Below are 21,972 nucleotides of genomic sequence, written 5' to 3' on the forward strand. Positions count from 1 at the left end.
ACGTAAATAGATTCCAATGGATTTAGGTTGCCGTGGTTATGCAGCGGTGAAGAAGCTTACATGGGATAGATAGTGTGGAGAGCTGCATGAAACCTCTCTTCAAACCGAGGATCACAACAACAACAAACAATGGTTATTTTTAATGGACGGTAACGGAATTCAGTAGCGTCTACTGTCACACCATTTTCACTCTTTAACGTCCGAAATTTGCTCTCGGTAAACAAATCGCTGTCCTTCCCTTTTTTTTTTGAACCTCCACATAGCCGCCGAAAGCCAGAAACTATGCAGTATGCTACCATATTAATTTTCATTTGTAAAGGTGCTGGAGCACTGGCTCCTAAGACACACATCTTTAGTTTGGAAGAAACTGCAAGAGAAAAATTTCCCATCGTTGTGCAAACATCACGAACTCACATGCAGCGTCCAGTGATGGAGAAGGTACGCGTATTCTGCATAACATCGTTCACTGCATGTTGTTGAGAATGGGGTTCCGAACCAAACGATCTGTGTGTGTGAAATCGTTAACCCAACGACATATTCAACAACGGCTCCCACGTATTATGAGTGAACCATGGAACAAAAGGACTGCTATTCAGATGGTTGGTAGGTAGGTCCTGTTGCAATATGTCGATGGTAGAGTCTAGATTTGTCGCTCCGAGGGGTGTTGAGCTCTCCACACAGACTTCGCAGATGTCAGGCAATCACATGGGGCTTTTTTTGGGTCAAATGGTTATTGCAGGGGGTACGATGAGAGATAAAGACTGTGATCATTTTATTATTGACCAGTGGCACTTTTAGTCGTTTCCTTCTCCACCAGAGATGTCATTTCAGTAGTACAAGTGTGCAACCCACATGACCTCCATTATGCGAATTAGTTGCAGGACCAAGACGATCGACTGCATTTGACGCCATAACTTTGCAATTGCCAGCATGAGAGCGTGTAGTGAATGCCATAATGTAAGAAACAGCGTGTGAATGGACACAGAAAAGGGGACGCTGAAGTGCTTGCTTCTGTTTTGGGGAATTCTTATCTCGAATCGCGAGCTATGGGCAAAGCGGACTGACCTAGAAGAGCACTGTTTCCCACTGTTGAAACTTTACAATTGTGTTGCAGCCACGATGCTGATGACGTATGTCGATGGGTGCTTGCTTTTGTAAGAGGACAGCCAGAATAAAAATCTGAAGCGGAAAAAATTTCTAAATTAATGTAAAGGATATATTGCATTTCGTTTTATTTTATTAAACGGTATATTAAAAATTGAATTTGTAATGACGTCAATAACTATCTGACTAGTGGTTGGCTTAGGCCAGTTTTGTCGCGAGAATGATCTGGAAGGATCATTCTGATTGGTCATTCAGATCAACAGCCAATCAGAATTAAGCGGTTCCCGCGTGCAGATAGAGGAGAGGAGCATCGGGAGAGTCGCTCGCTAACCTGTTTTCGAGTAACGCCATGCCAGATGTCTCCGCGAAAATAGTATGACAAATGAAGAGCTAGTGAGATCATTTAAGACAGAATGTGTCGTGACTAAAGCGGTTTAAGTTACGAACATTTTGAGGAAAGTGTGATCTTTCGGAACTAATTAGTTGAAGTTTTGTGAGCGTGTGATCTTTTGGTCGTAGAAACAATTCCGCATGGCATATTCCGTGTTCTTGATGAAATACTTTGGCGAGCACTTCTGACATAGAAGACCACTGAAACGACCGAAAGTTAAACTCGCTAATAGTGGTGGGTCAGTGACTGTTAGATTGCAAAAATTAGTCGGGACGGACTTACAGGAATTCTGGCTGCTTTTACGTGCGAAATATGTTGGATAGACAGTGAACTTCGAGTGATAGAGTAGTACCACAGTAAATACGAACTTGATGCCATGTCATGTGCTTCCTTATGAATAAAAACGCGATAATAGAATTTTCAAGCGCTTACTGCAGTTAAACTGCATTCTCCTATCGTCCAAAATTTGTGAAATGAACTTACAGGAACTGATTTGCAGCTTGAGTTACGCGGCCTCTGTGTGGTAGGTATTAGGTAGTAGTTTCATCAGAACTGATTTGCAACTTGAGTGACGCGGCCTCTGTGTGGTAGGTATTAGGTAGTAGTTTCATCAGCGCTGCTTTACACTGCCTAGCGTGTATCTACTACTGCAGAGTGGAGGGACATCGGAAGGAAGAAATAAAGAGATAGGTGAACTGTTCGATGAAAGTGGCTTGAAAGAGAGCAAAGGAGACGAAAGAACGACCGACCGATCCCACCCCCCCGCAATTGGCAGAGGGACACGTCGCCAGCCGGCTTTATGCACTAGGAAAAAATTTTCTTTCGCTAAATCTGCGCCTCCGTGAGAAAAATGGTAACCTTCTTGCCTTATACGTCCACCAAGGAGCCATATGGTAGCTCCTCGAGGGCGTAAGCTTGGTTTCGACGCGCCCCGAGCCGTCACCCTGTAGGCAAAACCGAAAGACATTTGCTGGTCGCGTGTATGGGGTAGTCTGTCCACAAGAGACGAAAATGGACAGCGTGGGACAAGGAGTCAAGAGGAGGATAACTGCTCACGGGGAATCATCTATTGGCTGGCACTGATATATAGTCAGCCAATGATAAGAAATGAGAAAATTCCAGACCTCCGGAAGAGCGAGAGAGGCGAGACCTGCGTCAAAAACTTGAGAGACAGAGAACGGAGAATGAGCGTACTGTCAGAAGGGTGATGGCATTCAGACGACCTTCTTTTCAAGAGACTGAGGAGTGAGATTTCCTGATGTTTCTTTCGAGAGACTTCGTGTTGGAACTTAATCTCAAGATTTGGTAGCCGCGACTTGAGATTGAAATTAATGATAAAATTTCTTTAATGCACTCTTTTAAGCCATGCGCCACAAGCGCCTCTCTTAAGCAGCAGTACACATCCTCACTGCTCGGCGTCAGAGGAGCGACTGGCGCGCAAACCGGAAGCGCTGGTAGACCCCTGCAGCGGCCTTATCAGTCCCGATTGCGCAACCGCAACTTGATTTTCCAGCAACACGGTGCTAGTAATACTAGGCACCGTGTTCCGCGGCTGCCTCGCTCAGCGGCTAAGTCCCACTCAAGGTCGTCCGCCTTACACAGCTACATGCAGTCAACGCACACAGCCATAGACAACAATATATTTCCGGTTGCGTTATCACCAACTTGATTTTCCAGCAACACGGGCGTAGTAATACTAGGGCCCGTGTTGCGCTCTCTCTCGCACACTCGCGCGGCTGCCTCGCTCAGCGGCTAAGTCCGCTTCAAGGTCATGCGCCTATAAGGCGACACACACAGCCATGATCCGTTCCTGTGATGACTTTAGTCTACTCCATTTTGCTTTGGTTCCCATTCCACTCTTTACTGCATTTTATTCCAGTCCGTTGCTTATTCTCAGGAGCATTCTAATTGGTTCCATTTCCTGAAGCCACTATCTCAACTGATGCTACTTTTGCAGTTTGATTACAATACTGATCTAAGTTTTGACTCTGTCAACGAGTCATTATCATCACCACCGTCATCCGATTAAAACCCGATTCCTTGGGTGCCGCTTCTGTAATTCGGCTCATGCACAGCCCCGGGAAACCTATCCTTTGAATGGTAAACCTTCCGGCCTCGCCAGTGGACCACTGTGCTAATCCTCTCGGCCTGCACAAAGGGAACAGGCTGTTCAAACTTTGACAACTGTTAATCATCTGCCTGGCGCTATCCACTCACAGAGCATCGAAGTTACTTCTGTGCTCTATGTGTCCGCTCACAGAGGTGAAGAACACGAAAGAATCCCACCAATAGGCAACTCTGCACCGCCAAACATCGGTTCAAGACTTCAGTGAAATCTAACTGACAAGTCAGCTGCTCAGACAACGCATTTGTGATATATTTGTCCATTCCAAGCGCCAAGACACACTGTATTCAATGATGTTTCTCTTTTTGTTTTTATTTAAATAAATTGTTTTGACATTACTATCTGTTTTAACCTCTCAGTCATTTCGATGTTTTGCACACATCCATTGAAGGATGACTTTTGATTTAATTAATGTTGATCAAGCTTGACACCCAGCAAACGAGAAATCAATCATTTTTTTCCGTATACTTCCGCCACAAGTTCCCATTTACCACATTTCAGCACCCAGCGTGGTGCTCGGTATATACGAGACTTGCCACAAGCGCTATATGTAAATTATTGTGTTCTTATTTATTTTTAACTTAAAAATTTAAGAGTTCACGTAATTCGTTTCTTTCACATAGTTCAAACATTCGACTTTTACCCACTGTGTATTCGTTTCAGAAAGTCTTTTCCGTACTGACGTAGATTAACCCTATTTTATTTAATACTGCCCCATAAGACAAAGAGCACTGCACAGGTGCACTGGTCGGATTTGCAAAGCAATTTCAATTTGGCGGAAAAAAATAGAACTACGCACCACGAATGAATTATCCGAATGGGTCGGAAATCGATAGATGTGATGTGTATGTACGGGCAAACAAAAGATTTCAGTTCCAGAAAAAGTGGATGATTTATTCAAGAGAAAGAGCTTCACAAATTGAGGAAGTTAATGGCGCGTCGGTCTGCCTCTGGCACTTATTCGGCTTGGCATTTATTGATAGAGTTGTTGGATGTCCTCGTGAGTTATATCGTGCCAAATTCTCTCCAACCGGCGCCTTAGATCGTCAAAATCCCGAGCTGGTTGGAGGACCCTATCCATAACGCTCCAAACATTCTCAACTGGGAAGAGATCCGGCGTCTTTGATGGGCAATGTAGGCTTTGGCAAGCACAAAGACAACCAGTATAAATGATCATTGGGGCTCAATCTGAATTACGTCCAGGCCGAAGACGTGTCTGGAGACTCTCCGGACAGCGATGGGACACCAACCTGACTGTCGTTCACCGTACAGACCAACAACAAACAGTGATGGTCGGGGTACCATTTTATTTCATAGCAGGACTCCTCTGGTTGTCATCTACAGCACACTTACACCACAGCGGTACGTCGGCGATACTCTACGCCCGGATCCGTTTTGTTGCCCTCCATGTCAAGCCAACCTGAGCTTTCATATCAGCAAGATAATGACCGCTCACAAACGGCGAGAGTTTCTCCTACTTGCCTTCGTGCTTGCCAAACCATACCTTGGTCAACAACGTTGCCGGATCTCTGCCCAACGGAGAATATTTGGAGCATTACGGACAAAACCCTCCAACTAGTTCGGTATTTTGACGATCGAACACACCAATTGGACAGAATGTGGCACGATATCCGTCAGGATGACATCCAACTATTCTATCAATCAACGGCAAATCGTATAGCTGCTTGAATAAGGGCCTGAGTTGACCAGCGCGTTGTTGACTTGCTCCATTTGTGAAACTCTTTCTCTTGAATAAATTATCAATTCTTCTGAAATTGTAATCATTTGTTTGTCTGCACATATCCATCACATTTACCGATTTCCATCCCGTTCGGATAATCCCTTCGTGGTATATCGCTTTTTTTTTTCTTAGACCCAGTTACGTAAGATATATCCGTTAAGTAAGTGCAATCCGAAGGAAACCATTTATACATGGGAAAAAGTGAAGACATTTCTGATTTTCATGGAGTAATATATTATATCTTTTCTTGAGAGTGAGAAAGTCACATCAGTACCAAGATAGAGTTTGTTTTTGACTTCATTTGACCTGTTCAGTGAGAGAATTGATTAACTGGCTACATATTAATCGAAATAGAGGGGATACATTTTCTACTCTTATCTCAGAAATCAAGTACAATTACCTCTGTATTTCTGTAGACACTTCAAATCGAGGAAGCCACACTTTCTCTTTCCATCTGAAACCAAAGCAATTATGTCAGTGTAAAAAGTACATTGCTCCTTAGAGGAATATCTTGACATTATTGAAATCTTAGAAAGTTACAGGAGTGTATAGTATTATAACACCATATCTGTTATAATGTTAGACAATTAAGAGGTCGCGAATATGTTATGAAGTAATGGTGCTAGTCACTTTACGCAATAAAACATATTTTCGTATAAAGTCTTTAAAAAGATTATAGCCCGTTTAGACCGCAAGTTGATCTTCAGGTGTCGATTCAGAGCTCAACGCTGATATATAAATATTCCTATGTCATTTACTTTGGTCTTCTAATGGATGAATATCTAAGTATGTTGATTAATAATATTCCATTTCTATTAATGGTGGAGTCACAAGAAATAAGTAAATAGTATCTCTACAAATAATAAGCCACGTTAGCTGGCGATCGGCTTCAGTTAAAACGTCGACTGTTTTGCCAGAAGCAGGAAACAGTAACTGTAGAATCACCAAATACTTGAAGAAAGACGTACACACTATCAATGAATGGAATAAGAAGAATATATATAGAATTGGGGCTAAAGAGAAATGTGTGCACCTACTCCTGTAACTGAGAGGTCAATGTATCTGACACCACACGAAAGTCCGGTCCGCTCAGCCTTATGAAGTATGCTGAGGAACTTGAAGGAAAAATTACGTATCCGATTTCGAAAGCCCATGTTATCAGCAGGAAGAGGAGTGTACTAACAACATTCATTTTTTTAAGAAAATATATTTTCTTCCACGCATTTCGCGATAATTCTTGGACACATAAAACTCTAACTAGCCCAAAGAAATCTAAGTTGATTTTTCTTTCGCTTTGCCCAATTAATTACGGATTATCCAGTATTTCGTCTAAACCGCGAGAAGTGCTTTCCGAAATGCATCATTTAAGATATAAAACGGGCACTACAGGGTTATCGCTCTGAATTCTATGGAGTATCTGGATCTTGCGACAGACTGCAGAACGGTTCTGCTATCTCCATATCAACGTAAATCTTGCGTAAGAATCGCGAACACAAAAGAAATCAGGACTCGAATAGAAGCATTCAGAGAATCGCTTTTGTCTAGTTCCAATTGCAGGTGTAACAGGTAATGCAGTGACTAGCAGTGGCACAAGGCATGCAACGTAAGCTATGGCGAATTCCATGACACTCTCTCTCTTGTTTCGCGATAATAAAAAACGAGCTGTCCTTCTTTGAACTTTTTCGAGGTCCTCTGTCAATCCCGTCTGATGTGGATCCCACACCACACAGCAATACTCAAGAGGAGAGCGGACAAGCGTAGTGTAAGCAGTCTCTTTAGTTGATCTATTTTCTAAGTGTTCTGCCAATAAATTGCAGTATTTGGTTTGGTGATCATGCCAGTTTAAGTTATTCGTAATTGTAATCCCTAAGTATTTAGCTCAGTTTACAGCCTTTAGACGTGTGTGATTCATCGTGTAACTGAAATTCAGCAGATTATTTTTAGTGCTCATGTGGATGACTTCACGCTTTTCATGATTTAGAGTCAATTTCCACTTTTTTTACTATACGAATATCTTGTCGAAATCATTTTGAAATTCGTTTTGATCATCTGATGACTTTATATGGTAGTAAATGACAGCACCATCCGCAAACAATCTAAGAGGTCTGTTCCGATTGTCTCAAAAAAATGGTTCAAATGGCTCTGAGCACTATGGGACTCAACTGCTGAGGTCATTAGTCCCCTAGAACTTAGAACTAGTTAAACCTAACTAACCTAAGGACATCACAAACATCCATGCCCGAGGCAGGATTCGAACCTGCGACCGTAGCGGTCTTGCGGTTCCAGACTGCAGCGCCTTTAACCGCACGGCCACTTCGGCCGGCTCCGATTGTCTCCTAAATCGTTTATGTGGATCAGGAACAGCCGAGGACCCATAATACGTCCACGGAGAACGCCGGATATTACTTCCGTGTTGCTCGATCACTTTCCATCGGTTATTACGAACTGTGACCTTTCTGACAGGAAATCGTGAATACAGTTACACAACTGAGACTATACTCCATAGGCGTGCAATTTAATTAGAAGTTGCTTGTGAGGAACGGTGCCAACGGTCTTGCCGCAGTGGTAACACCAGTTCCCGTCAGATCATCGAAGTTAAGCGCTGTCGGGCTGGGCTAGCTCTTGGATGGGTGACCATCCGGTCTGCCGAGCGCTGTTGGCAAGCGTTGTGGACTCAGCCCTTGTGAGGCAATCTCAGGAGCTACTTGATAGAGAAGTACGGCGGCTCCTGTCTCGTAAACTGACCTCCGGCGGAGAGTGCTGTGTGCTGACCACATGCCCCTCCGTATCCATATCCAGTGACGCCTGTGGGCTGAGGAAGACACGGCGGCCGGTCGGTAAAGTTGGGCTTTCCAGGACCTGTTCGGATGGAGTTATGGAGTTTTAGTTTTAGTTTGTGAGAAACGGTGTCAAAAACTTCTGGAAATCTAAAAATATGGAATCAATTTGAAGTCCCCTGTCGATAGCACTCATTACGCGGGGAGAATAAACAACTGAAGCAGTGTTGGCTACTTGTCAATGAATCATTTTCTTCCAGGTGATTCATAATGTTCGAGCACAGTATATGTTGCATGTTTCTATTGCAAAAAGACATTAGTGACATGGGTCTGTAATTCAGCGGATTACTCCTATTTCCTGTCTTGGGTATTGGTATGAGTTGTGCAACTTTCCATTCTTTGGGCACGTATCTTTCCACGAGCAAGTGGTTGTATATGATTGCTAAGTGAGGAGCCATTGTACCAGCATATCCTGAAAGGAACCTGACTGGTATACAGTCTGGGCCGTCTATTTCTCTGTTTGCGTCTGAGACGCTTGACTGACTCAATGCAGGACCGCGCACTGAACAGTGACTGTGCACTAATAGTACTGCAAAAGTTCAAGGGTATGATACATGGCGTTGGTGCGATGCCTGGCAAGGGTCTGGAAAAAATAATTACCCAATTAGAAAAGACAGGTTCTTTTGAAGCGCAATGTGGTAGAGGAAGGAAACAATCACCCTACGTCAGTAGAAGTTGTGGCCGCAGCACTACAGGATGAATTAGGTTTCTTAGTTGAGCATTCATGATGCGAAGAGCCCGATCGAGGGGGTCCCACAGATTCTCGATTGCGTTTAAATTCGGGGCGTTTGATGGCCATGGGACTATCGTAAACTCATCCTGGTACTCTACGAATCGTGCACGTACACTGCGAGCAGTGTGACAAATTGCATTGTCCTGCTCGTAGATGCCACTGTGTTGAGGAAAAACAGATTACATGTAGAGGTGGAAATGTCCCCAAGGGTAGATCCATTCGTGTGTTAATCCATTGTGCCTTCCAGAACGTTGAGACCACTCAGGGAATGCCTCGATAACATTTCCCAGAGTATAACGCCCCCTCCTCGGGCCTGGACAATTCTGACAATTGTAGCAAGTTATTTGCTTTCAGAAGTTTCACGCCATACATGCCATCGGCCATCAATCCAATGGTGCATAAAACGTGATTCATATGAAAAGGCTACCTATCGCCATCCAGTAGCAGTCCAGTTGCAATACTGGCGTACAAATTCCATTCGTCGTTGCCAATGAACACTAGCCAGCATGAGTGCATGAAAGAGGCGCCTACTGTGGAGACCCATACACAGTAACGGTCACTAGACGGTCGAATAGGAGACACTGTTGGTAGCCCCTTGGTTGATCTAGGGATCAGTTACTCAACTGTTGCACGTCTATTCACCTATACACGTCTGTAGGTTGGTGCACCACAGACGCCTCAGCATCGGTTTTGGATGTGTCATTTTGCCATACATGGTGTACTTTAACCATGGCAGGACTCTATCAGCTTACAAATTTAGCTATTTCAGAAATGCTTCCACCCTTTACCCGAAAGTCAATAACCATGCTCTTTTTCATGTCAGATAAATCGCTCGGTTTCTGCATTACGTCCCTCTGACATGCTTTATATACCCCCCACTGCTAGTGCAGTGGACCTTGCCTTTGGTGGGGAGGCTTGCGTGCCTCAGCGATACAGATAGTCGTACCGTAGGTGCAACCACAAAGGAGGGGTATCTCTTGAGAGGCCAGACAAACGTGTGGTTCCTGAAGAGGGGCAGCAGCCTTTTCAATAGTTGCAGGGGCAACAGTCTGGATGATTGACTGATCTGACCTTGTAACATTAACCAAAACGGCCTTGCTGTGCTGGTACTGCGAGCGGCTGAAAGCAAGGGGAAACTACAGCCGTAATTTTACCCGAGGGCATGCAGCTTTACTGTATGGTTAAATGATGATGGCGTCCTCTTGGGTAAAATATTCTGGAGGTAAAATAGTCTCCCATTCGGATCTCCGGGCAGGGACAACTCAGGAGGACGTTATAATCAGGAGAAAGGAAACTGGCGTTCTGCGGGACGGAGCGTGGAATGTCAGATCCCTTAATCGGGCAGATAGGTTCGAACATTTAAAAAGGGAAATGGATAGGTTAAAGATAGATATAGTGGGAATTAGTGAAGTTCGGTGGCATGAAGAACACGATTTCTGGTCAGGTGAATACATGGTAATAAATACAAAATCAAATAGGGGTAATGCAGGAGTAGGTTTAATAATGAATAAAAAAATAGGAATGCGGGTAAGCTACTGCAGAAAGCATAGTGGACGCATTATTGTGGCCAAGATAGATACGAAGCCCACGCCTACCAAAGTAGTACAAGTTTATATGCCAACTAGCTCTGCAGATGACGAAGAGATTGATAAAATGTGTGATGAGAGAAAAGAAATTATTCAGGGAGTGAAGGGAGACGAAAATGTAATAGTCATGGATGATTGCAATTCGATAGTAGGAAAAGGAAGAGAAGGAAACATAGTAGGTGAACATGCAATGGGGGTAAGGAATGAAAGAGGAAGCCGCCTGGTAGAATTTTGCACAGGGCGTAACTTAATCATAGTTAACACTTGGTTCAAGACTCATGAAAGAAGGTTGTATACATGGAAGAAGCCTGGAGATACTGGAATATATAATGGATTATATAATGGCAAGACAGAGATTTAGGAACCACGTATTAAGTTGTAAGACATTTCTAGTGGCAGATGTGGACTCTGAGCACAATCTATTGGTTATGAACTGTAGATTAAAACTGAAGAAACTGCAAAAAGGTGGGAATTTAAGGAGATGGGACCTGGATAAACTGACAGAACCAGAGGTTGTAGAGAGTTTCAGGGAGAGTATTAGGGAACGATTGACAAGAATGGGGGAAAGAAATACAGTAGAAGAAGAATGGGTAGCTTTGAGAGATGAAATAGTGAAGGCAGCAGAGGATCATGTAGTTAAAAAGACGAGGACTAAAAGAAATCCTTGGATAACAGAAGAGATATTGAATTTAATCGATGAAAGGAGAAAATACAAAAATGCAGTAAATGAAGCAGACAAAAAGGAATACAAACGCCTCAAAAATGAGATCGACAGGTAATGCAAAATGGCTAAGAAGGGATGGCTAGAGGACAAATGTAAGGATGTAGAGGCGTATATCACTAGGGAAAAGATAGATACTGCCTACAGGAAAATTAAAGAGACCTTTGGAGAAAAGAGAGCCACGTGCAAGAATATCAGGAGCTCACATGGAAACCCAGTTCTAAACAAAGAAGGGAAAGCAGAAAGGTGGAAGGAGTATATAGAGGATCTACACTCCTGGAAATTGAAATAAGAACACCGTGAATTCATTGTCCCAGGAAGGGGAAACTTTATTTACACATTCCTGGGGTCAGACACATAACATGATCACACTGACAGAACCACAGGCACATAGACACAGGCGACAGAGCATGCACAATGTCGGCACTAGTACACCTTTCGCAGCAATGCAGGCTGCTATTCTCCCATGGAGACGATCGTAGAGATGCTGGATGTAGTCCTGTGGAACGGCTTGCCATGCCATTTCCACCTGGCGCCTCAGTTGGACCAGCGTTCGTGCTGGACGTGCAGACCGCGTGAGACGACGCTTCATCCAGTCCCAAACATGCTCAATGGGGGACAGATCCGGAGATCTTGCTGGCCAGGGTAGTTGACTTACACCTTCTAGAGCACGTTGGGTGGCACGGGATACATGCGGACGTGCAATGTCCTGTTGGAACAGCAAGTTCCCTTGCCGGTCTAGGAATGGTAGAACGATGGGTTCGATGACGGTTTGGATGTACCGTGCACTATTCAGTGTCCCCTCGACGATCACCAGTGGTGTACGGCCAGTGTAGGAGATCGCTCACCACACCATGATGCCGGGTGTTGGCCCTGTGTGCCTCGGTCGTATGCAGTCCTGATTGTGGCGCTCACCTGCACGGCGCCAAACACGCATACGACCATCATTGGCACCAAGGCAGAAGCGACTGTCATCGCTGAAGACGACACGTCTCCATTCGTCCCTCCATTCACGCCTGTCGCGACACCACTGGAGGCGGGCTGCACGATGTTGGGGCGTGACCGGAAGACGGCCTAACGGTGTGCGGGACCGTAGCCCAGCTTCATGGAGACGGTTGCGAATGGTCCTCGCCGATACCCCAGGAGCAACAGTGTCCCTAATTGGCTGGGAAGTGGCGGTGCGGTCCCCTACGGCACTGCGTAGGATCCTACGGTCTTGGCGTGCATCCGTGTGTCGCTGCGGTCCGGTCCCAGGTCGACGGGCACGTGCACCTTCCGCCGACCACTGGCGACAACATCGATGTACTGTGGAGACCTCACGCCCCACGTGTTGAGCAATTCGGCGGTACGTCCACCCGGCCTCCCGCATGCCCACTATACGCCCTCGCTCAAAGTCCGTCAACTGCACATACGGTTCACGTCCACGCTGTCGCGGCATGCTACCAGTGTTAAAGACTGCGATGGAGCTCCGTATGCCACGGCAAACTGGCTGACACTGACGGCGGCGGTGCACAAATGCTGCGCAGCTAGCGCCATTCGACGGCCAACACCGCGGTTCCTGGTGTGTCCGCTGTGCCGTGCGTGTGATCATTGCTTGTACAGCCATCTCGCAGTGTCCGGAGCAAGTATGGTGGGTCTGACACACCGGTGTCAATGTGTTCTTTTTTCCATTTCCAGGAGTGTATACAAGAGCGATGTTCTTGAGGACAATATTATGGAAGAGGATGTAGATGAAGATGAAATTGGAGATATGATACTGCGTGAAGAGTTTGACAGAGCACTGAAAGACCTAAGTCGAAACAGGGGCCCGGGAGCAGACATCATTCCATTAGATCTGCTGATAGCCTCGGGAGAGCCAGCCCTGACAAAACTCTACCATCTAGTGAGGAAGATGTATGCGACAGGCGAAATACCCTCAGACTTCAAGAAGAATATAATAATTCCAAGGCGGCCGGTGTGACCCAGCGGTTCTAGGCGCTTCAGTCTGGAACCGCGCGACCGCTACGGTCGCAGGTTAGAATCCTGCCTCGGGCATGGATGTGTTTGATGTCCTTAGGTTAGATAGGTTTAAGCAGTTCTAAGTTCTAGGGGACTGATGACCTCGGATGTTAAGTCCCATAGTGCTCAGACCCATTTGGACCCAATAATTCCAATCCCAAAGAAAGCAGGTGTTGACAGATGTGAAAATTAGCGAACTATCAGTTTAATAAGCCACGGCTGCAAAATACTAAGACGAATTCTTTACAGACGAATGGAAAAACTGGTAGAAGCCGACCTCGGGGAAGATCAGTTTGGATTCTGTAGAAATGTTGGAACACGTGAGGCAATACTGACCCTACGACTTATCTTAGAAAATAGATTGAGTATAGGCAAACCTACATTTCTAGCATTTGTAGACTTAGAGAAATCTTTTGACAATGTTGACGGGAATACTCTCTTTCAAATTCTGAAGGTTTCAGGGGTAAAATACAGGGAGCGAAAGGCTATTTTTAATTTGTACAGAAACCAGTTGGCATGAAAGAGAAGCAATGGTTGGGAAGGGAGTGATACAGGGTTGCAGCCTATCCCCGATGTTATTCAATCTGTATATTGAGCAAGCAGTTAAGGAAACAAAAGAAAAATTCGGAGTAGGAATTAAAATCCATGGAGAAGGAATAAAATCTTTGCGTTTCGCCGATGACATTGTAATTCTGTCGAGGCAGCAAAGGACCTGGAAGAGCAGCTGAACGGAATGGACAGTGTCTTGAAAGGAGGATATAAGATGGACATCAACAAAAGCAAAAGAAGGATAATGCAATGTAGCCGAATTAAATCGGGTTATGCTGAGGGAATTAGATTAGGAAATGAGACACTTAAAGTAGTAAAAGAGTTTTGCTATGTGGGGAGCAAAATAGCTGATGATGGTCGGGGTAGAGAGAATATAAAATGTAGACTGCCAATGGCAAGGAAAACGCTGCTGAAGAAGAGAAATTTGTTAACATCGAGTATAGATTTAAGTGTCAGGAAGTCGTTTCTGAAAGTATTTGTATGGAGTGTAGCCACGTATGGAAGTGAAACGTGGACGATGAATAGTTTAGACAAGAAAAGAATAGAAGCTTTCGAAATGTGGTGATACAGAAGAATGCTGAAGATTAGATGGGTAGATCACATAACTAATGAGGAGGTACGGAATAGAATTTGAGAGAAGAGAAATTTGTGGCACAACTTGACTAGAAGAAGGGATCGGTTGGTAGGACATATTCTGAGGCATCAAGGGATAACCAATTTAGTGTTGGAGGGCTGCGTGGAGAGTAAAAATTGTAGAGGGATACCACGTGACGAATGCACGAAACAGATTCAGAAGGATGTAGGTTGCAGTAGGTACTGGGAGATAAAGAAGCTTGCACAGGATAGAGTAGTACGGAGATCTGCATTAAACCAGTCTCTGGGCTGAAGACCACAACAACAACACTGCTAGTGTTCCCACCTGCCTTCTGTGAGTGGTTCTTGCACGTTGACGTCGGACATTGGCGGTGGTCACATTAATGTGACTGTATCCTGTAATCTAATCATGCATTCTTCCTACTATACTGTGTAGACACAATAAGTAACATGTCGCTATTTGCTATCCTTCCTATTTAATGGGCAGCACTGCAGTTTTAGGAAGCGGCTGACCAGTGTCGTAGACGTGGAAGGGCAGGCAGGCACAGAGCTGCCAGGTGCGGTTGTTGCGGCAGTCGTGGCGGCAGTTGTGGCTGGAGTAGGCGCGCTCCAAGTCGAGCGGCCTCTCCTCGCGCAGCAGGCAGCCGCGGCGGCCCGGCCGCTCGAGCTGCGCGGCCTGCGTGGCGTACATCAGCTGCGGCTGCAGCGACAGCAGCACCTCCTGCCCGGGGGACGCCAGCCACGCCGCGCTCGTCTCCGCCGGCACGTTGAGCGCGTCGTGCACCAGCACCTGCGCAGCACGCGCTCTCCTCACTTACTGTGCGTTTGCACTACGCGAAACAGCCTCTCACAGCAGTTTCGCGAGGCAAGTCACGCTAGTATCTCTACTGCGAAATGTGTTGCGCGAGGCCGACTCGTGGCGAGGTAGACCCCAATCGATCGTTGGGTGCTAAGCAAAGATCCTCACCTCCCTTGTCTCACGCACTTTTATCATCACCAGTGTTACTTCAGAGTCAATGATCAAGGAGGAAAGCATACTCACCGTAAAATTACACAGTGAAGAGCCAAAGAAGGTGGTACACCTGCCTACTATCGCGCAGGGCCCTGCGAGCACGCAGAAGTGCCGCAAAACGACGTGGCATGGACTCGACTAATATCTAAACTAGTGCTAGAGGGAACTGACATGAATCCTGCGGGACTGTCCATAAATCAGTAAGAGTACGAGGGGTGGAGATCTCTTCTGAACAGCACGTCACAAGGCATCCTAGAAATGCTCAATAATGTTCATGTCTGGGGAATTTGGTGACCAGCGGAAGTGTTTAAACTCAGAAGAATGTTCCTGGAGCCACTCTACAGTAATTTTGGACGTGTGGGGTGATGTATAGTTTTGCTGGAATTGCCCAAGTCCGTCGGAATGCACAATGGACATGAATGGATGCAGATGATCAGACAGAATGCTTACATACGTATCGCCTGTCAGAATCGTTTCTAGACGTATCAGGGGTCCCATATCACTCCGACTAGGCATCATGTTTCCAATAATAAAAAATAAAAAAAAAGTTCAAATGTGTGTGAAATCCGATGGGACTTGACTGCTAAGGTCATCAGTCCCTAAGCTTACACACTACTTAACCTAAATTATCCTAAGCACAAACACACACACCCATGCCCGAGGGAGGACTCGAACCTCCTCCGCGACCAGCCGCACATTCCAGGTTCAAATGGTTCAAATGGATCTGAGCACTATGGGAGTTAACATCTGAGGTCATCAGTCCCATAGAACTTAGAACTACTTGAACCTAAATAACCTAAGGACATCACACACGTCCATGCCCGAGGCAGGATTCGAACCTGCGACCGTAGCGGTCGTGCGGTTCCAGACTGAAGCGCGTAGAACCGCTCGGCCACACCGGCCGGCCACAGTCCAGGACTGCAGCGCCTTAGACTGCTCGGCTAATCCCACGCGGCTTCCAATCATCAACAGTCCAATGTCGGTGCTGACGAGCCCAGGCGAGGCGTAAAGCTTTGTGTCGTGCAGCCATCAAGGGTACACGAGTAGGCCTTAGGCTCTGAAAGCCCATATCGATGATGTTTCGTTGAATGGTTCGCACTCTGACATTTGTTGATGGCCCAGCACTGAAATCTGTAGCAATTGGCGGAAGGGTTGCACTTCTGTCATGATGAACGATACTATTCAGCCGTCGTTGGTCCCGTTCTTGCAGGATCTTTTTCTGGCGGCAGCGATGTCGCAGATTTGATGTTTTACCGGTTTCCTGATATTCACTGTACGCTCATGAAATGGTCGTAGGGGAAAATGCCCGCTTCATCGCTACCTTGGAAATGCTGTGACTCATGGCTCGTGCGCCGACTATAACACCACGTTCAAACTCACTTAAATCTTTATAACCTACCCTTGTAGCAGCAGTAACCGATCAAACAACTGCGCCAGACACTTGTTGTTTTATATAGACGTTGCCGACCGCAGCGCCGTATTCTGCCTGCTTACATATCTCCGTATTTGAATAATCATGTCTGTACAAGGGGGACAACCCTTTACAGTCGGGAGAAAAGAGACACTGTGTGGAAGGGAATGAGCGCGATACTGCACAAGCAAGTCGCAACTTTATAATATTTTTGTTTCTTTATTTTGATTTCATTTTCCCATTCAGGGATGGGCTGGCAGCTACCTACTTTGTGAAATCTGAAAGAGGTATTAAGTACAAAGAAATATGGGAAAAGATGATATTATTAAAAAAAAACATATTGCTGATGCGATGAAGTTGATGTTATGTGGGGAGCTGCTCGGAGGCTATGAGAAGGAGGATATTAGTGTTTAGCGTGCCATCGACAACGAGGTCATTAGAGACGGAGCACAATCTCGGATTTGGGAAAGAAATCGACCATGCCCTTTCAGAGGAACCATCCCGGCATTCTCCCCAAGCGATTTAGTAAAATCACGGAAAGCTAAATCAGGATGGCCGGACGCGGGTTTGAACCGTCGTCCTCGCGAATACGAGTCCAGTGTGCTAACCAATGCGCCACCTCGCCATGTGGCTCCTATGAGTTGCGAAAGATGATGCTCAAGTCGTTTCTTGCTTTGATCATTAGCTCCAGGCAATGGGTAGGGGAAGACATTGTGGTGTCACCGCCAGACACCACACTTGCTAGGTGGTAGCTTTAAATCGGCCGCGGTCCATTAGTACATGTCGGACCCGCGTGTCGCCACTGTCAGTGACCGCAGACCGAGCGCCACCACACGGCAGGTCTTGAGAGACTGACTAGCACTCGCCCCAGTTGTACGGACGACTTTGCTAGCGACTACACTGACGAAGCCTATCTCTCATTTGCCGAGAGATAGTTAGAATAGCCTTCAGCTAAGTCCATGGCTACGACCTAGCAAGGCGCCATTAACCATTTCTAGAGAGAGTCTCACTTGTATCATCAAGAACGCTGTATATAAATGATGGATTAAAGTTAAGTATTCCAGCAGCTACGTACTTTTCTTTATAGCATTCATTACGTATCCTGTTTCAGACCTAACGCCAGCCTGCGTGAGTTGACGCGTGCATTTCGGCCTCCTCTCTCAATTAGTGTGCGTTGTGTTGGCTAATCTGCCGACACAACAGACATTATGGTGGAGAAATAAAATGTCGAATGAAAACACCTTCAGCGGTCTAAATTTCCAGTTATTTTATTTCAGCAGCCCTTACCCTAACATTACTCCATCTTCCTGACCGACTTGTACGGAGAATCTCAAGTCTGGTCCAGTCAAAACAGGGGCGAGCAGTCTGTGAGTGGTATCTATAAACTATGGAACAGTGATTCCTTTGACGATCACTTGACGACTCATGCGATCGAAGGGATTGCTGTGTCAAAAATCTATGAATACTAGTCACTGAATGCTGGCCCCTATTTTGACTGGACCAGAGGTGGGATTCTTCCTACACGTCGGTTAGTTGGCGTGGAGATGGCGTAATGTAGCGCCGAAACTGGTTGCTCAAATAAAATGACTGGAAATTGAGACGGCTGAAGGTGTTTTGATTTGACATTTTATATTGAACAGCTGAGGTTCCGCAACCATCCGTATAAAGATGGACTTACAGAGATATTATGGTGGTAAGTGGACACAGGATGAGAAGATCAGAGATAAATAAACTGGAATTATATATATGGGGACTGATATAAGAAATGACCACTCACTTGGGGTCATATAAAAGTGAAAGGTAGAGGAACAACAACAGCTGGATCACTGAATGACATGGGCAAATTATGTAGTGTACACACTCTGCTGGTCAATAAAACAACAACACCATAAGGGCGAGATGGAACAAACGTTAAAATGGCATGGAAATGCAAATTATTAGTACTTGTATTTCATTATATCTTTATAAAGCAGGAAGGAATAATGTCACCTATACTGATTATACAGGATGACTAGAAACAGCCTGAAAAGCTTGTAAGGGTCTTGCATCATAGATTGTGCTGAGAAATGATCATTAAGAAAATAATTGATAATTTGCGCCGTTTCTGACTTAGTTAGCACTGAAATTAGCCAATCACTCCGTTTCGCGTGCAAATTCAAGCGGCCCGCCAGAGAAAATTAGTGACAGCTGTTTTTGTATCACTCTCTTGTTCGGTTTAAGGAAACAAAACGCAGAATACGTTTGGCGACATCGTCTCAGACGGGCCCCTTCAATCTGCGAGAGCGACGGCCTGATTGGCTACTTTCATTGCTAATTAATTCGGAAACGACGCAACGTATCGAATTTTTTTCTTCACAATTATTTTTCAATACAACCCTGCAATGCCCTTACAAGCTTTCCAGCCTGTTTGTGACCACTCTGTATGAAGACAGATTACACAGTGGGTTTTTCATTCAGACAATGTATTTGAATGTTGTTTGTTTGTGAGAAGATAGCATTATGCCTCATGTACGAAGGAATTCGGAATTCAACAGCGGCATTGTCATGGCTTGTCTAGAATGTGGCTTCTTGTTCCGCGACATTTCTACTCGTGTTGGTCAGGATCCCATGACTGTTGTGCAAATACGAAACCAATGGATTCTGGAGGGTTACACTTAACGCTACGCAGGATCCTAAGGGCCCCACAGGATTAGCGCCTGAGAGGAGAGAGACTGTTTGCTCGACCGTGTGGTCGTATCGCTGTGTCACATGCCTCGAGTCAGGAAATGGGCTTGTTTGCAGCAGCAACACATTAATTCTATTTTAGTAAGTGCGTTGTACACAGGCTGTATGAAAAAATACATTTTTTCTGCGACTGGTCTCGATGCCAGATCGTCGTAATGGTGTTAGTAATTACAATTTTGCAAAATTTTCCACCGTGATGATGATGTGAAATCGAAACCAGTAGTGGATAAAAGATATATTTCCAGGAACTTTATAAAATATTTATTGGCTCTTGACATCCGCCATATAGAAATGATTGACATTTGATACTGCTACGTTGATTGACATACGTTTGTTTATAAAAAGCTAGTGGTCTCTGCAGTTTCGCAAGGATAGCAATGATTACCCCTCTCCTCCCCCTTCCCCACATGAACCCTGAAACTTGTCGTCGGTGGGGAGGCTTGCGTGCCTCAGCGATACAGATAGCCACAACATTGGTGCAATCTCAACGGAGGGGTACATGTTGAGAGGCCAGGCAAACGTTGGGTTCCTGAGGAGGGGCAGCAGTCTTTTCAGTAGTTGTAGGCGCAACAGTCTGGATGAGTGACTGATATGGCCCTGTAACATCAACCAGAACGGCCTTGCTGTGCTGATACTGCGAACTGCTGGAAGCTAGGGGAACCTACAGCCGTAACTTTTCCCGAGGGCATGCAGCTCTTCTGTATGGTTAAATGATCATGACATCCTCTTCGGTAAAACATTCCGGAGGTAAAATAGTCCCCCATTCGGATCTCCGGGTGACGACGTCGTTATCAGGAGAAACAAAACTGGCGCTCTACGGATTGTAGAGTGGAATGTCATATCGCTTAATCAGGCAGGTGGGTCAGAAAATTTAAACAGGGAGCTAGATAGGTAAAAGTTATATATAGTCGGAATTAGTGAAGTTCGGTGGCAGGTGGAACAGGATTTCTCGCCAGGTGAATACAGCGTTATAAAAACAAAATAAAACATGGGTAATGCAGGAGTGGGTTTAATAATGAATAAAGAAACAGGAACGCGGATAATCTACTATGAGCAGCGTAGTGAACGTGTTATTGTAGCCAAAAGCCCACAGTCACCATAGTAGTACAAGTTTACACTATGTGATCAAAACTATCCGGACACCCCCAACAACATACGTTTTTCATATTAGGTGCATTGTGCTGCCACCTACTTCCAGGTGCGCCATATCAGCGACCTCAGTAGTCATTAGACATCGTGAGAGAGCAGAATGGAGCGCTCCACGGAACTCACAGACGTCGAACGTGTTCAAGTCGTTGGGTGTCACTTCTGTCATACGAGATTTCCACGCTCCTAAACATCCCTAGGTGCACTGTTTCCGGTGTGATAGTGAAGTAGAATCGTGGAGGGACACATAAGCACAAAAGAGAATGGGCCGACCCCGTCTGTTGACTGACTGAGACCGCCGACAGTTGAAGAGGGTCATAACGTGTAATAGGCAGACATCTGTCCAGACCATCACACAGGAATTCCAAACTGCACCAGCCTCCACTGCAAGTAGTATGATAGTTAGGCGGGAGTGAGAAAACTTGGATTTCATGGTCGAGTGGCTGCTCAAAAGCCACACATCATGCCTTGTTGACAACTTGGGTTCATGGCTTCTTGGGGGCTGCGCCACACTCGAACCCTACCATCAGCTCTTATCATCTGAAATCGGGAGTCATCTGACCAAGTCCATGGTTTTCCAGTAGTCTAGGGTCCAACTGATATGGCCAAGAGAGGTGCTGCAGGCGATATTATGCTGTTAGCAAAGGCACTCGCGTCGGTCATTTGCTGCCATGGTCCATTCACCACAAATTTCGCCGCGCTGTGCTAACGGATACGTCCGTCGTACGTTCCACATTAAGTTCTGCGATTGTTTCATGCAGTGTTGCTTGTCTGTTAACACTGACAACTCTACGCAAACGCCACTGCTCTCGGTACACTATTGACACTGTGAATCTCGGAATAATGGATTCCCTAACGTTTTCCGAAATGGAATGTCCCTTGCGTCTAGCTTCAACTACCATTCCGCGTTCAAAATCTGTTAATTCCCATCGTGCGCCCCTAATCACGCCGGAAACCTTCTCACATGTATCACCTGATTCCAAACGACAGCTCCACCAATGCATTGCCCTTTTACGCGTTGTGTATGCGATACTACCGGCATCTGCATATGTGCATATCGCTATCCCATGAAGTTTGTCACTTCATTGTGCCATTTTCAATAAGGGGACTCTGAGTCGATGCTATTGAAGTACGACTGCTGGCTGCCCCTGAAAAGACTTCACCACCAAACATTACCCCACATCCTTACCGTCACCAATAAAATAAACGAAATAAATCTGATCAAGGGGTCCACGTGATGCCAACTGACAGCTCCTTCGTCTTCTGTTTACATCTTCACAGGACGACAGTACTGCAGAGT

The 21,972-nt window shown here is 45.5% G+C and overlaps 1 protein-coding gene and 1 pseudogene across 1 annotated transcript in view; one reads left to right on the forward strand and one right to left on the reverse strand.

Annotated features, from left to right (window-relative positions):
• LOC126184304 (pickpocket protein 11-like) overlaps nucleotides 1–21,972 on the reverse strand; it is a 47,555-nt gene that overhangs the window by 13,223 nt on the left and 12,360 nt on the right. The window contains exon 2 of the mRNA XM_049926680.1: nucleotides 14,893–15,169. Within this exon, the coding sequence (XP_049782637.1) occupies nucleotides 14,893–15,169 (277 nt within the window). The remainder of the gene's footprint in view (nucleotides 1–14,892; nucleotides 15,170–21,972) is intronic.
• Nucleotides 7,906–8,023, forward strand: LOC126186042 (5S ribosomal RNA; annotated as a pseudogene).

Source organism: Schistocerca cancellata, chromosome 4 (assembly GCF_023864275.1).
Source record: "Schistocerca cancellata isolate TAMUIC-IGC-003103 chromosome 4, iqSchCanc2.1, whole genome shotgun sequence".
Taxonomy (NCBI): domain Eukaryota; kingdom Metazoa; phylum Arthropoda; class Insecta; order Orthoptera; family Acrididae; genus Schistocerca; species Schistocerca cancellata.